Genomic DNA, 26,438 nt, shown 5'->3' on the forward strand with positions numbered 1-26,438 from the left:
GCTGGCAGGATGTGTGGGCTGTACATTTTACATGACGATTACTCTGCCTGTTATTCTCCAACTTGTCTCTCTAATCTTGGGTAATTTAATTTGAGTGGCTCATTTCTTGAGATGAAAACGCTAGGGAGTTGAGGGAGAGAAAGACCTCTGACTGGCAGCATGATTAGAAAAATCACAAAACCTTTTTAGCTTGGTTGAACTTTAATTTGATCTGCTATTCCATTGTACACCATGCTGCCTCCCTGATCTGTTTACTGGCATTTCTGCATTTAATTACTAGCAGAATGAAATGTTCCATCAATGAGAGCGAGGGACAGTCCAGTTATATTCCTTCATTATTCTTCAGGAGGCATGGGAATGTTTTAATTGGAAATGGTTAAGAGACACTGTTACTGGGCCTCTTTTGCTATAGGAGATATCAAGGGGGTCAGTTTAGGACATGAGGTAACCAATCAATATAACTTCACCCACACCCACACCACTCGCACCTCTACCATTTCCATTGGGAAACATTTTGATTTTCATTAACCTGACCCTTGCTGCAGGCTACTATGTGGTGGATTAATTGTCTCCTTGTACTCCATCAGGGTATCCAGTCGAATTTCAGTTCCCTTAGAACCCCCTCTGCCCCTTCACTTCTGCACATACACTAGGAGCCACAAATAAATCCCCCGCAGCTTCCTCGTGTACTGACGACTGCAGCCCATGACTGACACAGCCAGAGCTACAGGCAACCTGGTCTGGCAGAAGTCATCATGCAGAGGAGAACTCTTTTCTAGTTTAAGAGGAGAGACTAAGCCCTTGTAGTGTAGTCCAGGGGCGTCCTCCTCTGAAAGAAAACTTTATGAATTCCATGTGTTAACTACACCAATCTGAAGTACCCTGAGAGTAACTAAAGGAGACAATTTTCATACCTGCACATTTGGGTTGCGGTAGTGTGTGGAAAACCACATTCAACAAGGTAGTTATTTAAAAAAGAATTACTGATATTTATTTTAGATGCTTTACAGGCAAATATGCATATAGCCTATCATAAAGTCATAAGATATCATGTATTACCCATAGACTGTAATATTACCTGTAGCTACTCTAAAGCCTTCAACCTCCTGACTGACTGGTAACATCAGTCTGTCTTAATCTGTCTCTGCAGTTCAATAAATATAGTGAATAATGTATCTCCTTCACCAAACTTCAGAATTTGGGGGTTTTCCAGCAATGAGTTTTCTTCTAGGCCTATTTTATACTCTGTAAGCAATGCAACAGTAATACATTCACAGCTACAGCAGCTGAATGGGACCAGTGAAGTGATCAATACTTAAATAACCATGGGTCTAGAACGAAGTCACAAATAACCCATATTTTAACAGTATGAGTAAACAAATAAGAACAACAGACCACAAGTCAACATTACAAGCAAAAAAGAAAGATGTATAGGCCTATCGGCAATTCTCGGCAACATCATGTATTCAATCAATTAATTACCAGCTAGCTAACATTAGCAGTAGCATAGTATGTTAGCTCATGTAAAATAATTAAAATAAGAACAGTTAACAATAATATTTGAGTATGTTCCCAGTTCTCGCCGTATACCTGCCATGACCGGCTCAGAGTTTCATGCTCTCGACACAATGTGAGTGTCGAGAGACTATGAACTATGTGTGCTCTTGACTTCAGAGTTCAGAGACTAAATACCACATCACCCCTATCAGCATAATCTTTGTTTCAATCTGTGCTGAATAATATCTGGGAAGATTTAAGATGATAAAATATATGTATATATAATAAAATAATAAATAAATAAACCGTAATAAGGAGCATATGGCACAACATAACCGAGGCTTAAGAATGTTAAGCCCATCCCACAGCCACTGGTTGAGTCAGAGGTGCTCTGTACACAGCTCACCATAGGAGGGACTGGTGGGTCTGGGTGCAAGGCAGTGTGGGCTCAGAGGGAAGGGTGGCCATGATTGATGAGGCCTGTGGTGTAGGGGCACCCCGCTAGCTTGGCACCTCCCAGGAGCCTGAGTGGTGGTAGGTGGTTCTACGCCCAAGTGGAGGGTGCAGTGGCAGGTGGGCAGGGCACAGGGCAGTAGTCTGGAACTGACTGCTGCTCATACCGGTACAACGTCAGAGCACTCAGCTGCTGTTGTATCTGGATGGAATAAATAATGAAAAGAATAGAAGGGATGGGATGGGAGGTGGGGAGAGAGAGAGAGAGAGAGGGTATAATAATACATAAATAATAATGTCAGTCAAAAAGGTTCTGTTTGCACAATTCTTAAAAATTCCGGAATACTCTGAGCTGTTTTTAATTAACTCATCGATTGCGCAAAACGCTCTAAAGCGTTTTATTAATATCGAACGCCGTCTGCGCATAACGCTCTAAAGCGTTTTATTGGTTTTTTTTATGATTAATGTGCTTCATATTTATACGCGCCCGGACAACATAGAAAGTAACACCGATGTCTCTAGGAAGGTCCTCTTATGTGATCCGGGAGTTAAAAGCCCCCCCCTCCTGAAAAGAGGTCTGGTCTATGCTGCATGCCGTATCCATTACGACGTACTGGAGGCGGCCTCGCCGGCATGCACGGCATAGACCAACGCAGATGTCAAGGGGATCTAAAATGGAGGTACCCATGCTAGTGTGTGTGTGAATACACTTGATTCCCCTCCCCTCCTGTTTCTACATGGTTTCTCCCGAGGCAGCAATGTAGCCCCCCCCCTCTTCGTTTCGGATCGTCGCATTTCAGTTTCAGTCCCCCCCCCACTCACTTACCCACTGTGGCTGTGCCTCGAACTGCCTTTCACCGCTGCTTCGTCCTCTCATTCTCGGAAAGAAATAGCCCTCTGCCCGACGTTACTAGGAGAGATCACCGCCGTGGAACCCCCCCCAGGCCCGCGTTGTGATCGCTTTGCATCTCTCTCATTCTCGGAAAAAGGATATAACGCCTCCAACTGCAACCGCCGCTTCGTCCTCTCATTCACTCGGAAAAATAGCCCTCTGCCCGACGTTACTAGGAGAGATCACCGCCGTGGAACCCCCCCCAGGCCCGCGTTGCGATCGCTTTCCACCTCGTCCTCTCATTCTCGAAAAAAGAGAGCCCTCTGCCCGTATATAAGAATAATCTGCAACGGTCGCCATGTCATAATGATACGCGAAACGAATGACGTATTATGAGAGAGATGATCAACTGGCCGCTTTATATGTCTTGACCACCCATGTTTGGGCAAATAAGCCCGTATAGCGATTCTCGACTCGACACCGTGGATCACCATTAGCCATAGAGCCTTCGCCAGGCAACACTATCCGTACTCCGTAGTGTGGTTGTAACCGACTTTTTATTCATTATAATTGCAGTGATAAGACCGCAATGAAGGCGTCTGCGACGTAATCGACCCGTTTGTAATGTACAGTATAACGAATACACATTGATTAGAGTCTCTCTCTCTCCTCCTTTCCACCGCTTATCTCTCCTGAGGTTCTTTGCCCCAGAACATGTCCAGACATGTCTGTCAACAACGACTAACGTGTCTCACCGTTACACAATACACTATAGTTCTGAAACGATCGGAAGGTAGACTGGCTGGTACACTGATCAAGACATGTGTTGCCCCCCCCTGTTACTGAGACAATTTCAGATATGTCTATAGTATGTACATGTCGCTATATGCCTTGTCTAAAATACTATTTTTCAGAGAGGATTTCAGAGAATGAAGGACCTGAAGAACTATTATTCACAAAATAAGGCCTATAGCGACATGTACATAATATATACCGTATGAAACAGAAGACTCTCTGCTTTCATAAGAAAAAAACTAATACTGTAATAATAATAAAAATCACACCCCTGTGAAGTGAGCAGTGCAATGTTGCACAACATTGCACTGCTCACTTCACAGGGGTGTGATTTTCATTATTATTACAGTAGAAGTATTTTTCTTATGAAAGCAGAGAGTCTTCTGTTTCATACGGTATATAGTATGTACATGTCGCTATATGCCTTATTTTGTGAATATTTAGTTGTCAGTTCCATGCATTTTCTGAAATCCTCTCTGGTGGGCGCAAGCTGCATTCAACAGCCAATTACTGACAAACTATACATGGGACCATGTGTATTTGTTTTCCTCCTAAAAGTAGACATTCAGGGCTTTCATTCAGTGTGTAGTATGTATATGATATTATTTGTGTTCATTTGTATATCTGTCTGTCAATGTCTGTCAACTTCAACCTTCCATATCTCTGCTGTTTTTTCAAAAGAGCAGCGTGCAGCGAAAAGCAGGTTTTAGAAAAAGGTCAATATCTCCAGAATGGAAGATGGTAGAATCTTATTTTTTATTTTTAAATTGAAGTGGACTAGTTTGGCGTTCTTTTGATTTATGCGATGTGCGATGTGCTATAAGAGGCCCCTCGCTGTGGGCCCCTAAAAAGTTAAAAAGTCCAATGTTAATCGTGTAGCACAAGCAATCCTGAGTAGAATTTCAACAGTTAGCAATCAATGTGTTAAACACGTGTGGGGAGGGTACAACAGGACTGACATTAATGCAAGCTAGACCAGTGATACAGTGGCCGCCTGGCAGGCCCTCAAGACCTGGATGCCATAGTGTTCAAACACCCACTTTCAGCTAAGGTGATTTATATGCAAGATGAAAGCCTTAAGCTAGAGTGCAAACATATTTTGTGCCCTCTTTTAAATGGAGTCAAGACTCCATTTAGTAGAGAGTGCTTATTACATTACAAGCACTTTGCTGATTCAAGTTTTATGTGCCACTGCGCTCTGAATTATGTCAATTAAATGGAAAATGCTACATCTAGACTTTTGTGATACTGTTAAGACTATCTTGGTGTATGTTAATGTTTCATTCAAAATATGAATGCACTCATGCATGTTGAAGAGCACACAGTTATGTATGTATAACAGATAATGGCAAAATACATTTGCATAATTGCATTCAGACCCCAGCTGTCATAGTATAGGTTTGAAAAAGAGAATTCTTGTTTCCTGTGAATTCTGTTTCTGATCACTTGATCAAATGTGGGCTATTGTTATATTAGATTGAATGAACGAAAAAAAAACCTGCACCAATGCTTTCAAAGTGCATCCATATGAAAGATCACAGACCACTGAAATGTTGGATTCCAATCTAGCTGATGCCCCAAGGCCTTTACAGTACATTTGCCTTCCTAGAATCCGTTTTTTTCACAACGCTGCCACAATTCTGATCTTTGAACTTGAGATCATTATTGTTAAACAAAATGTTAAAACATTTATTTTCCTATAGTTCCATTCAGTGTGTTCACAACTTAAATAGAAAGTTTACTTTCGAGGCACTTGCCGTCTAATTCAGCAGCTGAACCGTACATCTTAGCAAGTCAATACACTATTCATGAACAACAATGCCCTGAATGCAAAATGAGCTCAGTGGGAGGTCTGCATCTGAAAGCTTGCTGCACAAATTGCGTGTAGTAAGGCTACAGTACATTGAGAACAAATTGTCTCCAATTAGTGAAATAAGGAGAGGCAAACATATTGGTGGACACTTTTGAATCAGCTCATGAGTCATGGCACAGGCTGGTTGGTTGAACAAAAAGAACCCTTCTCTCTCTTTGAATGACAGTGTACTGGTAGGGCGGAACTACAGCACAACACTCGCATGACTGAAGTAAAAGATGGTATAAGTAGCCTATGCTTAAATTCATAGTTAGAAAACGTTTCAGATGTAAAAAGATCTGGGCAAAGATAATCAACTTCAAAATAAAATAAAAATAAGTCAAAATGACCTCTCAGTCATGCGAGCTTGTATGCTATGCTATGCTGTCGTACGCCTGCAGTTCCACTACCGTCGGTGGCTTCAACGTTGCCCTGCCGTTTTGGGGGCTTGCACCGCCACCAGGTATCCCCTATAACCACATAGCATCCTTCACACTGGGCAGAGTGCTCTTACCCGCTATTTCCGCAAGACTACGCAATTTAAATATGCCTTTTTCTTAGCCTTCTTTCAAAACGGGACTATAGGCTCTTTCTTGAGTCTTGATCGTGTAAGAATAAAATAAAAGGTTTTTTGGCCAATCAATTGAAGCAACCATCCAGGTTTAATCAAGAATATTGGAAAAGAGCTGGCTGTCATGGTTGAAGCTCTAATAGAGAGATGACTCACTGGCTTGTACAGTCTGGATAGCAGCCAGCACTAGAGCTTTAGGGCTGAATACTGCAAACAGTGGCAATTTCAACATTAAACTAAGGAAGTCTTCTCCTATCTGTATCTACAGTACTACTGAACTACTCAAAATGATATTAAAGTAAGACATATCTCATTGTTGCGATGACTTTACTCTACTGTGAAAAGCCCTGTCTCCTTTTTCCTATTGACTTTTGGGCTCCTGGCCATGGTACACAAAATCCTCAGTGTTATATGCATTTGTAACTGTCTCTGAGAGTGTACAAATGCCACATGTACACACTCAGAGTTAAATTAACACTGGATTTTACTGTGAGTGTGTAATGGAATAGGCATTTGGTAATGCCATTTGTCTTCACATTGTTAACAGTTTTAACTCGATCTGTCTGAACCAATTTACCCTCATGAAAATTCAAAAGATAAGAGTTCAACATCATTTGTCCACATGTCATTGTGGTCAGTGTCATGCACATAACAAACTGCTCATTGCAATCCTTTATTTGACCCAATTTAATAATAAGTCATATTTATAAACCTGGGGTATCAATGTGACATGATAGCAAGAGTCATAACCCCCTCGGCATACACAATAGTTCTCTTTTGAAAATGAGTGCTGTAGATTTGAGACTAATACTAATTGCATTACATCTACTGGTTTACTCCTCCAGTGCACACAGCTCTCAGTAAATATACAAATAAATAAAATAATTGGTGTATTCTGCGTGGTCTGCTTTTTGCAGAATTTTACCAACTAGTCCTTACCCGTTCGAATATATGTACACCAAATGATGTACAGTGTGGATAATGCGATTTAATAGATCATAGTATTGATGTATGTATTTTGAGTTGTACAGTCTGAGGCTGGGGGGCGAGCTTGGGAAGTTGAGATGGGCACAAAATTAATATTATTGCGACTGCAAGTCGCAGTTAACTATGAAATTGTGCATTTCCGGTCAGTCAGTCAGCCAATCAATCAGTCAGTCAGTCAGTCATGCCTCGTGACATCACATTATGGAGAACCCTGATGTCATCAATATTGGCCAGCAACTCTACATCTCACCTCCAAACCTCAAATCCTTAGATCTCCATATATGGAGCTCACCTGTTCTGACATTCCATAATGTTAATCCTTCATCTTCGATGTCTCCCTTTTGACTGATACCTGCCCATTCAAACTCTAGACGGTCCCGCTCCAAAGTTATTAGTGCAGCCGTGCCCGGCAGCCGTTGAAAACTAGAGTTCTCAACAGGCCCGAAAATTAAGGCCCGGCCCTACCTGGGCCTTCATCAAACCCTGTACACTCAAGACACTGCCCCCGCTGCCACTCTTAGATCTGACCTGTTCTGACATTTCATATGTTGATCTGACCTCATCAAACCCTGTACACTCAAGACACGCTCCATATATGGCCAGTACAGAATTCAGAAACACACACACACACACACACACACACACACACACACACACACACATACACACACACACACAAGCACTGCCAATACAAACTAATAGGCGAGTGTGCTCCCGGTGCGCATTTCCGAAAACACCCAGACTTTCCTTAAATTATATGTTAGATGAAACCCTCAATCCACTCCACAAATTAATGCTTTACCACACCTGCTGGTGCCTTGCAATTTCTTTCTATTTTTGAGTGGTGGCACACCGTCTCCTATGAACAACTATGTGTGTCAGCCTCTATGTATAATTTGTACAGTATATATATCCTATGTATGTATGTATGTTTGTCAATTTGAGTACGACCTTTGACCCCTGCAGATCATTGGGGTCGCATTCCGGTACTAATTGGGGTCAGGTCATACACACACACACACACACACACACACACACACACACACACACACACACACACACACACGTCACACATCACACACATACACATACACATACACATACACACAGCCCAGGAAGGAGGGGTCATTACAACCCTTGTGCTTAAGTCAACAACTGTGCTCGACTCCAAGCCACCGCTCACTTCACATTATGGTGTGATAAAAAATAAAAAGATCTAGTATCTAGTAAAAGAACCATATAAGCACCCATCAGTAAACAAGGCACAGTACACAAAGCTGGGCAGTGCACTTCCTTGGGTCGTCAGCAATACACTCGTAATGTGTGAGCTGTGAAGTCGAGATGGATGAGCAGTTCGTGAGATACACATGCCCACTTGGAGCGGGCTGGTTCTGAAGAAGAACCGCACATCCTATCAACTTCACCCTTGACACGCTGTGGGTCCTCAGCAATTATACACGCGCCAAGTGTGAAATGGATCCGATGAACAGTTCTCGAGCTATACAAAGGACAGAAATACTGTTTAGAAATTCCTGGAATTTATGATAGATGCAGCCTTTAAATTTGAGTACTCTGCTAATTGCACACAGTAAGCGGATCCCAGGGAAGACTTGAATAGGACACTTATGACACTGCATGCTGCCATTAACTCAATTTCCTGCACTATTACCTTTTTATATTGCCTATAAAAGCATTCACTCAAGTTGTTCTTCTTTATGGCTGCTGTAAATTTGGGTCAAGTTGCACCTAAAGGATTCTCAGTGACTTCCAGTACGTGACAGACAGCTGCTTTGATGTGCCGGCATGCCTCAGATTGGCACATTAAAAGGACCATTTCACTCATAATACATCTGAACTGAATTTTGTCACTGCCTTCAGAGTAAATGGTTCTTCAACAGAGTCTTTCAGTCCCGGCAGTACCCTCAGCGAGGCATACTACCCTAAGGTCATGCGATTATTTTAATTACCCCAATTGCATTTTGTAATGTATGACACAGAGCTGTATTCAGAGCGCTTTGATGCATGCTAGTTATGCTGATACAGCACACTATGGTTACTTTTTCACATATTGTTTTTCTATTATTTCAAAGTATTTAAAAATCATACTCGCGTGAAGTGAACGCCGCTCTTATTATAATACATCATCATACATCACATTCCGTGCTCAGCCAATCAGCTGAGCACATGCATTCTGTGCTCAAAGACAGACAGACAGACACACAAAATTGTGTATGTGGAGCGCCACGCAAAAAATATATATTGACCACAAATGCTAAGAATGCTATTGAATTAGAATGTTGTTCAGGTTTGGTGTTTTCATCCCAGTTACTTTGTAGCACTTAACTGTTTTTCTTTGCACTCAACTAAAAAATTTCTTTGCCATGGGTTCGTGCCATTTACTCCGATCGTGCTCGGGACAAGAGCCCCTGCTAAATGCCAAAATTCTAATTACAATAAATTATAGACGGAGAAGTGTCTTCTTGACAATATCATGGGGAGAATGAATGCATTCAAACTACTGTATTTAAACTAAGTCATTAACTCTCACGATGAAAAATCTGTTCATGTGTGATAGATATGTGCAGAGTATCTCAACGGGGTGTGTGTGTGTGTGTGTGTGTGTGTGTGTGTGTGTGTGTGTGTGTGTGTGTGTGTGTGTGTGTGTGTGTGTGTGTGTGTGTGTGTGTGTGTGTGTGTGTTTTGCTGCTTTAAAAACATCCTTGGCCCTGGCTGCGCTGCTGCTCTCTGTCAGCTGGATAATTCACTCAGCGGTCAACACTGCAGTGAGAGAGAGAGAGAGAGCACAGACAGGCCTCTATTATCATCGCTGGCTATTAAGCTACACACCCATGGATGCTGAATGGCATGCTAATGCCTGAAAAGACCACTTCTATGTAGATCTTTGCTTCGCATGGATAAATAGCAGAATGGCTTGACCATATGGGATATGTGAAAAAAACATTGTCAGGATTTTATTTTAACATACTTTCAAATGCAGCACCACGTGCTGTGCATGGCAATTAGAACAGATAGCAGGAAATGCACTTGTAGATGGGGATCAGAAAATGTTATTAGGAAAAACGTGCACAAATAAATACTACATAATGCCATGGCAGTCTGACAGACAAGCTCGCATTGAAGTCGTTGCTTCTGAATAACAGATTTCAAATCTGTACGCAAGTTCACAACACCATATGTTAGAGATCCATTCAGATGTTCCTATTTGTTGTCAAAATAATATAATCCTTCAGCTGGGGGCGGTTTATCTAGCCCTAACGCTGCTCATCCAATTTTCTGCTCTTCAATGTACGCCAAGACTTCTTATTTACTGGATGGATCTTTTATGAGTCATTCTAGACTCTTTTCCGATGTATGGAGAGACACAAACCGCGAAACTTGATTGTAGAAAGCAAGGAGGAATGAATGTCTTTTCTTTTCATACATGGCTCAATCCATCACGTTATGGATTAGAGAGAGAAGACATGTGGTATGTAGATAACTGTATGATTCACTCTCTTCCACACGGTTTTTCCTGCCTTTGCGTGCACACACACACACACACACACACACACACACACACACACACACACACACACACACACACACACACACACACACACACACACACACACACACACACACACACACACACACACACACACACACACACACACAATTTGTATAATTATGGTCACAGTGGTACATGGATTGCTGCAGTTCCAACAATCCAAAGTACATGAAAACTCATTCACTACACCGTTATTTTTTTTATATGAATGCAGACTGATAGTGATCTCATTTTAGCATAACCCAGATGGTGAATTGCCCATAGTTTTTAATATAAACGTGTGAACTTTAAATAGTGAGGAATCAGAAATCAAACATGCATGTAGTCAAAGAACTAGCATAATAACACTATACTTGATGTGAATGATGTGATCTTGTATGGGAGGAATTTATTTGGGAAAACTGTTATTCTGCTAGCAGAGAAACGACAGAACAAAGCCAAAATGATGAACCTCATGTATTGAGTCTGAAGCACACAGGTTCGATATTTCATAAGACAGAACAAAGGATTACTTTTACTCTTCACTTTCTCATAAAAAAACAAAAGTACTCTAGGAAGAAAGAGGCTGTTGGATATACTAGGAGCGACTAAAGGCACTTTTTTGCACTTTCTTGCACCAAGAACAGACTCTATTTCATGTTTTTTTTTCATCAGCATTGCAGAATGAGATGTCAAGCTAATGCTGCAAATTACATAATTTCTGAAGTGCAATATAACATTCACGTTCACAAGAAAGGGGCACACCTTCAAACAAATTCAAGTTGTTTATTTAAATAAGTATAGAAAGCCATTGAGATGACAGGCCATTGTGGCAATGTTCAGTGTGGTGTGGTGTGGTGAGGTAAGGGAATGGAGCGCTGAAGAGATGATGTGATGCTGAGGGGATGGGATGGAGGCATGAAGATATGTCAGGATGAAGGGCTGAAGAGATAGGGGGGATGAAGGACTAAAGAGATAAGGGGATGAGATGGGTGTGCAAGTAGCCTGCAGTCCGTCCAGGGGCACAGGTGTGGGATGACTCTGAGACCCTATAGGACTTTGGCATAGGGGTCCATTGTGCATGAGCTAGTCTGGTGAAGGATGCTGAATACGGTGCAATGTCACACAGCATACACCAATCTAAAGACAGCGTCATGCAATGAAACAAATGCTGTGATACAAAACAAGTACTGCCCTGTAACCCAACACCACTGTGCGTTGCGTCAACAAGGTGACTGCCTTGTTTTTGTAGGTGAATTTGGTGATTATACTCTTGCATTACCCAATGTTCTGGAGGACCAAATGTATGCATAATTCATAGGATATGGAATACTTTAAAAGATAGCAAAGAAAAAGGTAATGTAAAGCTACTTTAGGGCCTTTTTACAGGATGACCTTTTCGGTGTATGTTAAGACTGTGGGGGCACTTTGCTGATGCCGCACTGGCAGTGCCACTTACCATGCTTGCACTTGCATCTGATATCCGCTGCTGGTCAGGCTACTGCTTGGCCTTACATCTATACAACTCATTTTACCCCTGCTTATTTTTCTAGGATCCAAAACGTCAATGACATCCACAATCACACCACCAGAGGAAGCTCCACAAATCACGTTCAACCCAGATTTGGCTCAAACAAGGGATTCAATTCGTTCTCCTGCTATGCCACAAAAGTCATAAGGTCATAGAGCCATAAAGGAGTGTGAATCCCTACTCTCATAAAAAAACGCTCTAAAGTCTAAAAGATTTTAAGGGTTTAAAATCCTCTTTGGGCCTTGTATCGAACTGTACTTTCCTGTGCTTTTTAGCAACTGTTCAGTGCAGTCAATCAATGATGTTAAATGATGTCTAACCTGCATGCATATACATAAGGGACTATGTTTCTATACTGTATCTGTTGCCATTGTATTGCTATTGCTCTTTAAACTATGCACTTTATGTATTTATTTTTTACCCATACTCCTGTATGTTACTCTATATATTTACTCTAAACCGCAAATGAGCTTGTATGTCAAAGAATTTCACCCAGACCATTGATTGAATATCATGCAAGTCGAACCTACAACATCATGGTGCCCTGTGTGTAGTCTGCCGCTGATGTGGTCTGGGGACATCATTATTTCTTACCATGGTGCTTGGATTGATTATGAGACCGCTGCAAACGTGAGATTGTAGAATGGCTTTAGGAAATTCAGGAACACCTAACAAGGATGACTTCTACAAAAAAATCATAGACATCTTTGTCCAGAGGGAAAGGGGAATGCTTCGTCCACAAATAAAGCAAGTGCCAATTTTATTGCTGATGCAAGCTGTCTGTCTTTCTATCCTTCTCTCGCTAGCCACATACAGACATAAATGTGTCGGGAATGCGGAAACGAATTTCACCCACTTCTTTACTTCTGTAAACCTGTGATGTGACAATAAAGCTGATTCTCATTCTGATTCAGTTTGTGTTGTTGTTGTTGTATATGGTGAAGTCTACAAATTGTGAAAACATTGCACTTTGCAGGCGTATTTGTTGATTTCTCGGACAGCTCCATGTTTATCAGCATTGTGTTAGATCAATCTAATGTTGCAAATCACAGATAATTTCAGAAGTGGAAAGTGAGAAATAAAAAAGTAATAACCTTGGTTCTGACTGAATGATCATCAATTGTGCAATCTAGGAACCCACAGTCTGTCTCGAGAGACTATCAATTGTGTGCCTGACTGTGTCGTAAATGTACTGCTTCAAAGATATAACAATCAGAACATAAAATTGTATGTGTGAGTTATATTAACTAAAATAAATAAAGGTCATGTGCCTGCATCAGTAATTGTTTAAACTGTAACCAAACTGTATTGCAGACCAAAAGGAAAACACAAAAGTGTTGCTTTTGAAGTTAATTTGCAATATTTTTAAATTGACCAGGATTACTGCATGTATTTTGTGAGGGTACCTACCCTAGGGGACACGGGGAGAACATGCAAACTCCACACAGAAAGGCCCTTTTGCCGGTGCCGTGTCATTAGTCAGAAGGTTCATTGTTCCGAAATTACTATCCCTATCTCTAACCCTAATCTAAACCTAACCGCAAGCACGGGAGCAAACTGCATGTTCGGACTAACGGGACTTCGGATCTATGGGCAGTTTGCCAACCCCACCTCGGGTATGGGCACTGATGACGCGGAGGAGGGAGCACGCCCCCAGTGCCCACAGCGTCCCCAGTGGGAATCAAACCCAGGACCTTCTAGCTGTGAGGCGACAGCACTACCAACTGTGCCACCGTGCCCCTGAAAATACATTTCTTTACACATTTTTGCCAGTGTCACAGAGAAATTGGCATATTTTTGTGTGATGTACAATTCGTACTGTATACCGGTAGGTAGAGTTTGTTTATTAGTTTGTATACAAAACACATTTTAAAAGGTAATTTTCAAAGAATCCTGATGACTTTCTGAGCCCATGAGGAAACGCATTGCTCTGCGCTTCAAGCCAGCCAAGCAGTCTGCCAAGAGATCAAAACAGATACATGAGAAACTCCAATTTGGCTATTAGTCTGTGATAGAGTGACAGATATGGCTTGTTGATTCTAAAAATATATTCCTGCATGGGTTGTGTATAGTGTATGATTGCTCGTACCCTGTGTAGTGTGTACCCTACCATCACTAGACCGGTTGATGGGAAACATGGAAACGGTGCTGCTGATGGTCTGAGGACTGAAAGATACCCTCTTTCAAGGTAACGTGAAAAAAAAGAAAGAAAGTCAGTGCTGCAGGCCGTTTCTGTTTATTCTGGACTATTATGCCATTGAGAAATACAGCATCACAATCCACTTTATCCATTTATATGTTGGCTATTCAAAAACAGCAGATCTGCAAGGTCACAGTGTCAGCGTGTCACTTTGTGCCAACCTCTGTGTCACTTAGATTGGTACTGTGGTAGCCAGAGATGTGGTTAGTGTATTACAACATAGAACCATCTATTAACAGCAGAAAAAACAGAAGAGTGTGATCAATAAAATTCAAAACTGAGGGGAAAAAAACGCAACATGAGGCCACTTTGAGATAATTATGGAATTGTTGAACCTTTCAATGCAGGCAATGCCAGTCTGGGAGGGGGGGGGGGGGGGTCTATACTATGTCATAGCAAGACAGATGGTGTTTGAAAGTTTGCATATGGAGTAAATCCCTCTGATATACAGGAAATGCCATAGTGAGAGGCAGAATGTTGTGGTGCCATTGCTCAATCCTACCACAGTACAGGCCTTTCACTCCTGTCCAGTTTCCATGGTGATAACTCTAAAGAATGAGCTGTATGTGTAACTCTTAACACTGCGGAGGATTACATGCTTCTCTGTGTGTGTGTGTGTGTGTGTCACAAATGATGGTGTATCTTTCTGTGAACCTTTTGTTTATGTACAGATCTAATCGTACTGCCTACAAATTAAATGCACGCTCTCTCTCTCTCGGACACACTATGTGTACTGTCTATTGGAAAACGATTGGCAGAGCCAATGCAATGAACTATGGAACAGGAAGAAAACACATTTGGTTTATCCCCATTCAATTCCATTGTCGCTTTCAAACGAAGCCAGAGGATGGCCATCCGTTTAAGTGATACTGTACAGCCTGAAACTTCTGAACCTGAACAGTCTTTGTCCAATATTGATGTAGCCGAAAATATGAGGCGACACGAGATGAACTGCAGCCAGCTGTTGGCCTATGATATTGCCACAGAGGAATGGGTCTATACTTGCAGGTTCTGGCTGATATATGAAGGCTGAGGCCGTGCAAAGATTCATCTGCAGTGATGAGATGTGAATATTGCAGCAGGATAAAGCACAACTCAAGTGAGACTGCATGAGCTCCAATCCGATACAATAGCTGTAGCACGAAAGCGACGTTGTCACACTATATCTTCCCCGCCCCATCAAAACATAGGGCAAAGATGTTGCTGTATAGCTATATTCTTTAACAAGTTGAGAAATTGCTGTCTCGGGGTTAGTGTCACACGCTTTAAGGATTGCTGTGTTGCCAAGTAGGCAGGGGCTGAATTAAAATAGCACTGCTACAAAATGAGCAATTCTGCCAAAGTGTTGTCAAGTGTCAACAGGTAAGAGTAAGTGTTCTAATCTGAGGATTGATTCTGCAAAAGGAACACTGTGGGGCGCTCTGAGAAATCTCACGACTGTGCCTTCATCACTCCACCCTGTCTTTCTCTATGATGCTCTCTTTGCATTTCATCCCTCCTAACTAGCACCTCTTCAGCCACACCACTTTGACATACACCCCATTATTAAGATGAATGAATCTCGTCCACGTGACTTCTTGCCTCACTCAACCGGAGAATATTCCTCACGTGTTGCTGTGCAGGTGCCCGCCTAACTGTCACCTTGGTAACTCTGGTAGTTTGACGGGATCTCCCCAGAGGTCACCTTGAAGATCCGAGGGACAGGGCAGTGTGTATTAAAAACAATGTGTCAATGTGTTAGTGTTAGTCTGACAAGTCTGCTGCAGTGACTCAGTTTGGCCGTCATCACTTCTGCAGCACTGCAAGATGCACTGTGCATGTAATAAATGTAATAAATCACATAAGATAAACAGGCCGAAGGGAAGGAAGGGAACATGCAAGGTCAGCAACCTGGATGTCTTCTGAACAGATCCATTTGAAACAACCGATATGAAGAGATATGTGGAAAGAGAAGGGGTGAAAGATGCCAGCATACTGTAGCTCTGCGTGTTTTGCAGTGATATAAGGCGACTGTCTGGCTTTTGGTTGGTGAAACACTACCCTACATCTGTTCCTAAAGGCCTGCAGGATTTGGGGCAGTAAATGTAATTCATTACAAGACCCAATGGTTCGATTTGGCCTCAGTTTGATTATTTAGCACTGTTCTCAATGGGGAATAAACCACACAAGCACATTGAGGGTTGAACATTAATCTGCTTTGTTGAGCAATCACATTCACAGCAATTTACACCGAAAGGGCTCTTCTGGATTGATAGTATACACTCATTTTGACTGTGGGAAAAATTAGATGACATATTTGACATGACATATGCCCTTTCCTTCACAAAGAAAATACAAAATCCTGCCCAATATCCATGGTCCAGGGCCATGGATTTGTTATAGTAAGAAATCTGCCGTTTTAGCAGTTTTGGCAGTTCTGAGCTATCGTTTTTCACGAAATGTAGCACTAGTGCTGTGAGGATCCCTCAGGAACTGAAGCTCACACTCATTTGTCAAAAGACCTCTGACCTTTAGATCTGCATAGTGTTGGAAAAAAAGATATTTTGTAAGAAAATGGGTGGCGCAAATTTGGAATGTATATTCTTTCAGAGCGAACGTTTTGAACTCAAATCTTTGCTCTGGGGCATCCCTGGAACAACATAATTTTAGATGGGGGTTCGTGGCCAAATTCAGACAATTCTGGGGGTGGAGGGAGGGAGGGAGGGAGGGAGGGAACACACACACACACACACACACACACACACACACACACACACACACACACACACACACACACACACACACACACACACACACACACACACACACACACACACACACACACACACACACACACACACACACACACACACACACACACACACACAGGGTGGGTGACTAAGCGGAAATCCGGGAGAGGCTAAGCCGAATGGGGCCCATTAGTATATTGTAGAGGGGTGAGGCACATGGTGAGAGGCATGGTTGACATTGGCTCCAACTGCTGCCAATCTAAAGGCAGCCAACCTGGGCCCAGTTTTGAATCAAGGCAGCAGTTAGACTGCAGGCAGGGTCAGTGTGTGAGGACGCTTCGGTCAGAGCAGGAGCGCTCTACAGTACATGACTGAACAGTAGTTTGTTTCCCAGAGAGGACGTATATATCCTGACGTATATTTTCTGTTTAATAAATGCCCTGGCCACTTGCCAGTGGGTGGACAACCTGTGTTTGTGTCCGTCACTACACCTATAAAATGAGTGTGTGTTGCATTTCCAACAGCAAACTTGGGCCATTTCTGTGGTCGGTCTCTCTCTCTCTCTCTCTCTCTCACAGCTGACATTAGTATTCTAATGCAGCCTGCTTCAAGCAGTGTTCAGTGCCAGCCACTTAATTTGTCATGTATTGCTCCATGACAACTGAGGTAATTGAACTTCTTGCCCATGGAAGATCTCTGCCAGCCTTGTGGCCTTTTTCCCTTACTGTGGAAGAGGCAGGCCCACAGGACCTTGGTTCAGATAAGGGGCACAGATCTAATTTTGTACGGCAATGAGATGGTTAGTATGTAAGCATACTACGCACGCAACACACAAGGGCCTCTGAGATGTTTATTGCATGCCCTTAGAACTCCAAGTTCTAGGCAGGTAGGCAGAGTTTCAGGTCTCTATGACTCCTGGTAAAAAACGGATTTATGCATTTAACGTTTTATATAGCCTGCAGTTTTCAAAAATATGCTTGGGTGCTAGGACCCTGCAGCATTCCTTTTTTGTGGTACTTACATAATTATAAACAAATGCTATAATAACAGTTCTATGAGAGGTGTCACCAAAATTAATGTTACACAGTATGACTTTAAATTAAAACTGAGGGTTTTACTGTGCAGTTGACTGTGCACACTGTGACAATGATCCAAGGATCATTTTTATTTTTTATCGTGGATTATTTATAATGATGTTGGTCAATCTCTTAATTGTACAATCTTACCTTTAAGCACGTCTTTGAATCATATTCAAATTTTCCTCAAAGCCAATTAAGTTCTGGTCGGTTCTTGAGCCTTTCTATTCTCATTTGTCCTATTGCTAGTTTGTGTAGCAGTAATTATTGGATACACAATAGCGCTTCGATGCAAAGGACAGAGAGTTTGCTTCATAGAGTCCTGTGAGATTACACCGATAAGATTATTACCTAATGCTAAGTGGGAGAAAAAAATCAATTGATGGGAAATGCGATTGGCTTCATTTGGAAGCAGTACAGAATGAAGAAAGGTAAAGTGATGAACCAATAACACTTGGACGTATATTGGCTACTTGTGCTTTATTAGTTGAACAGGGTGCCCAGTGCAGTGCTCTCAAATGCCAATCACATTACCTAATCCTTTAAATTGCCCAGCCTTTGCTCACATCTAAAATACTTAGCAAATCAGCCAGGACATAATAGAGAGATGGGTCATCATCATGGTGGTCCAATCCAATGGCATATTTCTTTAACAAATCAGTTCTATAGCTCAAATTAAGTTAGAAATTTAGAATCAGCCGTAAAATAATGTAATAATTCTCACCTTTTAAGTTAAGGTGTAAAATTTGCAATAGGAAATAGTACCAAAAAATGTTATGTTATAATTAATGTATTGTTTTTAGAGGGAAATATCAATGAAGATTCTACCATCAAAAGGTAAAAGCATCGTTGTACGCGTTTGAGTGAAGAAAAAGTTCAACCAAATCTGGCAACAAGAACCACAATGTCCGATTCATACTTGGTGTCACACCGAAAATAACCTATCTACACAACGCAGCATGACGCCTTGTCAGCTTGTAGATCTGGTATTTTCAGTGCAACCGAGTATGACTCAGGCTTAAGCGCCCATATCAAACACTTCTCTACCAGGCAACATTACAGTACCTGACATCACTTTAGTTTAGCTGTGACTATACTCAATTCTATAAGCTTAAAGCTTCAACCCTCACTCCAGTCTCATGACTCATTAGCCGTTCTTACCCCAAAGCATTGCTAATTTGGCAAGTCTGGACAGTGGACAACCCTGCTATCAATCACTTGAGAATGAATAATTAGCCCCATAGCCTTGACTCTCACCAGGGATCATTAGTCTCTATGGTGTCTATGAATGGCCACGGCGGGCAGGGTACACAATGATGTGTACTTTGAGGTGAGGCTAAGTTAACCTTGATTGAACCATACATTTGTCACATACTGTAAGGTCGAAGTCTCAAGCACTTCCCAGGCCAAAAGAGGCAAGTAAACTTTTGTCCCAAGCAATTTGGATATCGACACAAAACACACATTAATGTTGTATAGAAGAAAAACTTGCTCTTTCAATGATACGAATGTTTACAGGACAGGTGCAATAGGGTACAACAAGTTCTTGTTTATGGCCAAAATGACTTTGTAGCAAAGGAACTTAAAATATTAGGTCTTAATTGTCGAATGTTCTGATCATGTTTTAATCATTTCACTTATACATTTTGGAAAAAATAGACATTGAGGTGCCCACTCTTCCTAGGTGCTCACATTCCTGTATCCATTTTATTACTTTGCTACTGTATTAATGTGGCAAAAATGTATGAGGAACAAAAACAAAATCATAATTTTTGAGCCCCTCCTATACCCAGCTTTGTGTGTTTGTGAGTACCAAATTTGTACATGTACATTCATGTAAGAAAAAATAAAAATCTTGAATCCCCAATGTTGATGCATGGCATGCAGCAACACGAAAATAACTGAGTTTGAATGGCAAAATCCTGCTGTCATCGACTCCCTCCTACTGTGTGGGTGCATGGCTCTGGGAAACTTGAAGGCAGCAAAGCGGCCCTGCCGAGGAGCAACAATCTGGCTAGGAGCCCAGCTACTAGCCCCAGCACTGTGTGGATCAGCCGCATCCTCTGGGGATAGTGTAAGTGCCCTGGCGAGGAGGAGCAGCAGCAATACGGCTACGAGACCCAGCAGTCTGGCTACCAGCCGGGCTACCTGGGGACCAGCAGTATCCTCTGGCTACCAGCCGGGCTACCTGGGGACCAGCAGTATCCTCTGGCTACCAGCCGGGCTACCTGGGGACCAGCAGTATCCTCTGGAGACGGTGGAAAGCTCCCCTATAGTGAGGGGCAGCAGCAGAGCCTGGCTATCAGCCCAGCCGTCTGGAAGCAGCAGCGTACGCTTGGGGGGCTGCAGCACTAGCCCCAAGCCCCCCGGACACCCAGCCATTCCCTTGCGGGGCTGCAGCACTAGCCCCAAGCCCCCCGGACACCCAGCCATTCCCTTGCGGGGCTGCAGCACTAGCCCCAAGCCCCCCGGACACCCAGCCATTCCCTTGGGGGGCTGCAGCACTAGCCCCAAGGCCCCCGGACATTCAGCCATTCCCTTGGGGGGCTGCAGCACTAGCCCCAAGCCCCCCGGAAACCCAGCAATTCCCTGGCAACTGCTCTTCCTCTGTGCCTCCGCAATGTAAGAATTATTACAAAAAATAGAAATAGAAATAGAAAAATCTGAACACATGACTCCAGAGATGTGTAGTTGTGTACCAAATATCGATTGGTCTGGGACATATTATTTAGGAGTAGCACAAAAATTGTTTTGTATAGTTGGGCAAACTGAAACAGACAGGGCACTATTTTCACCCTCATTTTTCAGTCTGGCTGTCGCCATTGTGTAGTGTAGTGGCTGCTCTCAGCCTCTCACTATTCTGAGCGCTCTCAGCAAATGGTTTGCTACCTACCTACTGTATGCCTGGCCTGCAGACTGGTGTGCAGTCTATGTAATAGATGGCTACTAGGCTACACAGTTTGCATACAGACCACCTCAACTCTGTCATCAGTCAGAGTAGCCTACAGTAGCATAAAATAAAAAATTAATGAGCCCATTAAAAATGTTTCCAAAACATTCCTGGGTTTTGACAACCCATTAGAACAAGTAGGATGACATCTGACTGCCATATCCAATTACACTATTAAGAGATTTTTATTCAAATGTGATTTTAGGCTTAAAATAATAGAAACAAGTTAGCCAGGACAATTAGCAACAAGTTACCAAGGATCTCACCTAATCCTTGTTGAAATGGGTAATGGTTAGAACAATATATATATATATATATATATATATATATATAATATAATTCTAATCCCAGGAATCTCCCCATAATATATGAAATATAATTATGTATTATTAATGTATTATTTAAAATTGTAAATCACCCAGAAATTTACATCATAAGGAACGGTTACTAACTTGAATAAATAGTTGGGGGGAGTGAGACAAGAAGCGATATATTTTTGTGATCAAGCAATGATCACTATCGAAATATAGGTATTTAAAATGAATTTGATAGTTATTTATATTTGTTTCTGTTGTTTTATTTAAGCAGAATAAACCAATCATGTGTGAGGCCTAGCAGACTGCCTGTCAAGATACACCTTGAACGCTCTGTAACCCCACAGAAGCTTACCATTTTTTACTTTCTGTGTGTGTTGCATGCGTGTGAACATGTGTGCATGTGTGTGTCTGTGTGTGTGTGTGTGTGTGTGAGAGAGACACACATGAGTGTGTGCTAGTTTGGTGTTGAAACATTGTGATGAGAAGTCAAGGTGTGCAAGGCTAGTATGCGAGTCTGAATGCTAGAAGCCCTTGCCTTGACATCTTCCTGAGGATTTGGAATCAACATGTCAACCCAAGTGAAAAAGAGATGTTAGAAAATATACACTAGTGCTGCAGTGTGTTGATAATAGTTATGTTTGGGAGGAATTCAACTCATATACCGGTAAGCAAAAAATGCGTGGAAAAGCTTCCATCGTGCACCTGAATCCAGTCACATCCAATTCCAACTATATGCACGGTGAAGTAGGCTACATTAATGTGGCTTAGGTTTGACTATCAAAAAGTGTCAAACTTGGGATATTTTACCAAAATCAGTTTTCAGGTTTTTAAAAACAACAAAATTATATTTATTTATGTACTTACTTAGCCTACTTACTTACTTATTTGCTTACTTACTTTCTTGGAGAAGAACTCAAATATACTCTCCCATCTACACTAAGCAAAAACTTCGCAAATAAAAGAAAGGGCAGTCAAAGTAATAAGAGGTGGCATGAATGGGATATCCCTTCTAGAGCCACACAGAACAGAGCCACCTGACCACTAAGCTCTACATGGGGCCACCCAATCAAGCTCACTCCTCTGGGCCTCTGGGAGATGGAGGTCCCAAGGAGTTGCCAGAAACAGAAAGGACTCAATAATGTCAAACATGCATGGGCTGGACGATCGATACAGTGTCCTGATCTCCGATTGATGAAATGCCTCTCTCCTCGGCTTCAACGATAATCCCACCCACTGATTTATCTGTGGTGAGAATGCTTTACAGACATGCAATATTGATCTCGCTCCACTTCGTTCCAATTTCCCTCTATCCACTGCTGTGTCTGACACAGTGTTGGGATAACGCATTGCATATGTAACACATTACATAATATTACTTTCATGAGTCTCTCAAAGCAATATGCCGTAAGCATTATTTGGGGTTAATTGGGTAATATTACAGTTATTATGTGAAGTACTGCACGGCGGCACAGTCGGTAGTGCTGTTGCCTCGCAAATAGAAGGTCCAGGTGGCTCCAGGCGACCCCTACACGGAGTTGCACCACTTACTTCACACAGGCTCCACCTCTGTGAAGTAAGTGGTGCAACTCCGTGTAGGGGTCGCCGGGAGCTCTCTGGAACTTCCAGACCTGCAGAAACGGTTGAGAAATGACAGTTACCGTGTGGGGGCCCCCGGGGGGTCCCCGGAACATCCAGACCCCCAGGAACACGCCCAGGCCAGCCCATAATCGTGGGATTATTCTTTTTTTAATTTATTTTTGAGGGGCTAAATAAGTTTGTGGCATTCTCTATTGCGCCTACTGTACTTTCTTACATTAACAGTAATATTATACAGTATACCTTATCCTATGTTTTGGCTTCGTTTTGTTTTTTAAAGCAATGCAAAAGTAACATGAAAGTAGTATAACGCATTACTTGACACACAAAGTAATGTAACATAATGTAAAGTAATAATAGCATGTAATGCATGTCATTTCCTTTAAATAAAATGCATGAAATACACATGAATGGTGGTGATATAAAGTATGAACTGAATACACAGGACCACAATGGAAACTAGAAAAAGTGCCAGCCACAGGTCTCCACCAGACCAGGTCAGGTCCTGGTGGTGCTAAAATAGGCCAATGTGAATAGGGTGCCATTTCTTCTTACGCCTTTGATGGCAATTGGATGATTTGAAGCATTTTGTTCCAAAATAATGCGCTATAACAGGCCAATGTGAAAAGGGTGGGATTTATTCCTCAGCCTAGTAGGAAAGTGCGTGAAAAACGTCACGTAAAATGCACGCTGTGTTAATGATTTTTGTTCAAAACGGGCCAATCCTGGAAACATTGGAAGCCAATGTTAGTCAATTAGGATGGAATATGAAATATCGGACAGATCCGTCTTGAGCACATGACTACTGTGTAACGATGTGCAGGATTTTTGGACAGAATCTGGAGGAGTAATATTTAAACACGGATGGACACACACACATGGACGGACACACGGGCGGACGTCAGAGGGCGAAACATATTGTCTTCCCATGCCTTCGGCCTGGTGGAGACAATAAGCCCTCATTGTTTTGTGTCATCCTTTTAGCACCATTGTACGACTACTGACTGTACCATTTGCAAATCTGTTAATAACGTATTCAATCACTAAATCAATAGTCACTAAGGCAACGGACATACAATTATCCGGCCAGGCCAGAGTTGCACACTTACATATTAAGCTAAAAAAGGAACCGTACTGTGCGTTTCCAACATTTTTGCAGGTCACTCTAACTTCCAGGCACATATATCCAGCCAAATTACTTCCGGGTTATTTTGGAAATCTGTGTTAAGTGTTCCACTCAGTAAACAGCTCATTATCCATCTTATAGATTTGACAACGTTGCTATGCACCATTACAGGCAAGGCTGAACATTTGATTCTAACCTAACCATCAAACTCACTTGTCTGTACCAGTCTAATTCTAAACTAGAAAATTCGCAATTTTAAAAAATTGCAGAGTGTGGTTGCCGCAGTGGCTTACATATGCCCCTCCCACTAGTATTGCCAGCCAATTACAATTTCAAGTCACGCCTTAGATCATGCGTAAGTCATTCGGAGGGGCTTTAACCCCCGAAATTCATGTTTTTGCGACAAACGGTTACATTTCTCGCATTTGCGGCGCCCCCTATGGATGAAAATGGCATTGCTTTTAGAACTTGGTCGATTGAACCACCCCGGACATGTGATTCAAATTTGGGATGGATTGGACATTCCGTTCGTGATTTATGGCATTTTTGTGATATAGGCCCCTCCTACTAACTTCGGAAGACGATTACGGCCGAACGATACGCACTACCAAAATTCTGCAGTTGGTGATTTAATCGGATATGTCCAGAGATCATGTGTGCCGATTTCTGTGAGATTTGGACAAAATCTGTAGGAGGAAAAGCAAAAAGTGTGTTTTGGACAAAATTCAAAATGGCGGAAAATCCATCATGGCGGAAATGGGCGTGGCCTATATGGGGAGATGCGTCATGACCCAAGGAATCCAGGGGAAAAAATATTTTGATTTTACGACCTACGGTTCAAGAGTTATAAGCCAAAAGGTAAAGTGGGCTGTTATAGCGCCACCATGAGGCCGACCTATAAAATTATAATTTTAATTAATTTTAGTCATAATTAAGAAATATCCCTAAAAGTTTTGTAACTATAGTGATTACAGTCTCCGAGGAAAAAATACTTGAATGTGATTTTTTGCCTTTTCCCATTCATGTCAATGGGGAAATTTAATTCACTAATAAATTCATATCAATTAAACTATACAACATTTCTCTTAACAAAATACAAGCACACGATTCCCGATTTTTCCGGTCAATTTGACATATGGCTCAAGTGCGTACAGCGTACAGTGTGGGAGGTATAAAGCGACAAAAAAAAGACTACTGTGAAATAAAAAGAATACGCATGAATAAAGTGTTACAATTACTAGAGTCTGGTTGCCCCTTTTGGGGCAACCACACTAATTTACCAAAATACCATCATCTCTCTGTCCAGTGGGCTGTTCATCACTAGCTCCGGACGGACTGACTGACTGACTGACTGACTGACTGACTGACTGACTGACTGACTGACTGACTGACTGACTGACTGACTGACTGACTGACTGACTGACTGACTGACTGACTGACTGACTGACTGACGGACGGACGGACGGACGGACGGACGGACGGACGGACGGACGGACGGACGGACGGACGGACGGACGGACGGACGGACAGACAGACAGAGCTGCGTATTGGAGTGGAGGCACCGCTCAAAAATACACTGAGAAAACATAGGGGGTGACCCCATTTGCTCTACTTGAGAGGAGCATATGGTCTACCAGAGTAAAGAAAGGCCCCCCTCTGCCCTGCACCTGTGCATGCCTCTGGTCATAGCAAATAAGACAACAATTCATCCAAACTACACATTACCATACAGTATTTACACCAGAATGCTGCGTGACACTCAAAACACTTAACTAGAGAAATTCATAACACCAAGATTTAGATGAACAGCTGATGCTTGTTGCATTTGAGTGAAATGGTTGAAATGTTATCTCCATTGTAAACACGAACACAAATATTAATATTTGCATTCTTACAAGACAGACACAAATGTAATGAAGACAGCATCGCAAATTCTCAATGACCAGTGCCTATACCACATCCACACTAGGGATACCAAATAAAAACAGGCAACAGTGCTTTATTGCACTCCTATTGCATTGCATTACTCACCCATCCGAGCCATTTCATAGCAAAAACACTGATAAAATACATGTACAGTGCAATACATGACAAATCACAGCGGTTGCAATTGATTTTACGAAAACAATAATCAAAATCCATGATACTACATAACAAAAACAAATTATCATTCTACTACTCTGCCACCAAAATGTGGAATGCCCAAATCATCTATCAGGAGACCACAAGGGGGGGGGGGGGGGGATACATGCATTTTCCCATAGAAAGGAGGTGTCATTCACATTTTTCCCTCATTTTATTCTTTGTACATTTGTTGATGACATGCATTGTAATTTTTATGCTACGCTGATGAATTGAACCAAATTGACCCCAAATGGA

The 26,438-nt window shown here is 42.1% G+C and overlaps 1 protein-coding gene across 1 annotated transcript in view; it reads right to left on the reverse strand.

Moving 5' to 3' along the window:
- Positions 1–1,162: 1,162 nt before the first annotated feature.
- The window catches only part of LOC310871870 (leucine-rich repeat transmembrane neuronal protein 4), a gene marked incomplete at its 5' end in the record, with an annotated part of 36,542 nt that continues 11,266 nt past the window's right edge, over positions 1,163–26,438 (reverse strand). Inside the window, one exon of the mRNA XM_083783507.1 lies at positions 1,163–2,152. Within this exon, the coding sequence (XP_083639633.1) occupies positions 2,042–2,152 (111 nt within the window). The 3' untranslated portion in view covers positions 1,163–2,041. The remainder of the gene's footprint in view (positions 2,153–26,438) is intronic.

The sequence above is a fragment of the Protomyctophum parallelum genome, assembly GCF_964188405.1.
Source record: "Protomyctophum parallelum genome assembly, chromosome: 15".
NCBI classification, from domain to species: Eukaryota; Metazoa; Chordata; class Actinopteri; order Myctophiformes; family Myctophidae; genus Protomyctophum; species Protomyctophum parallelum.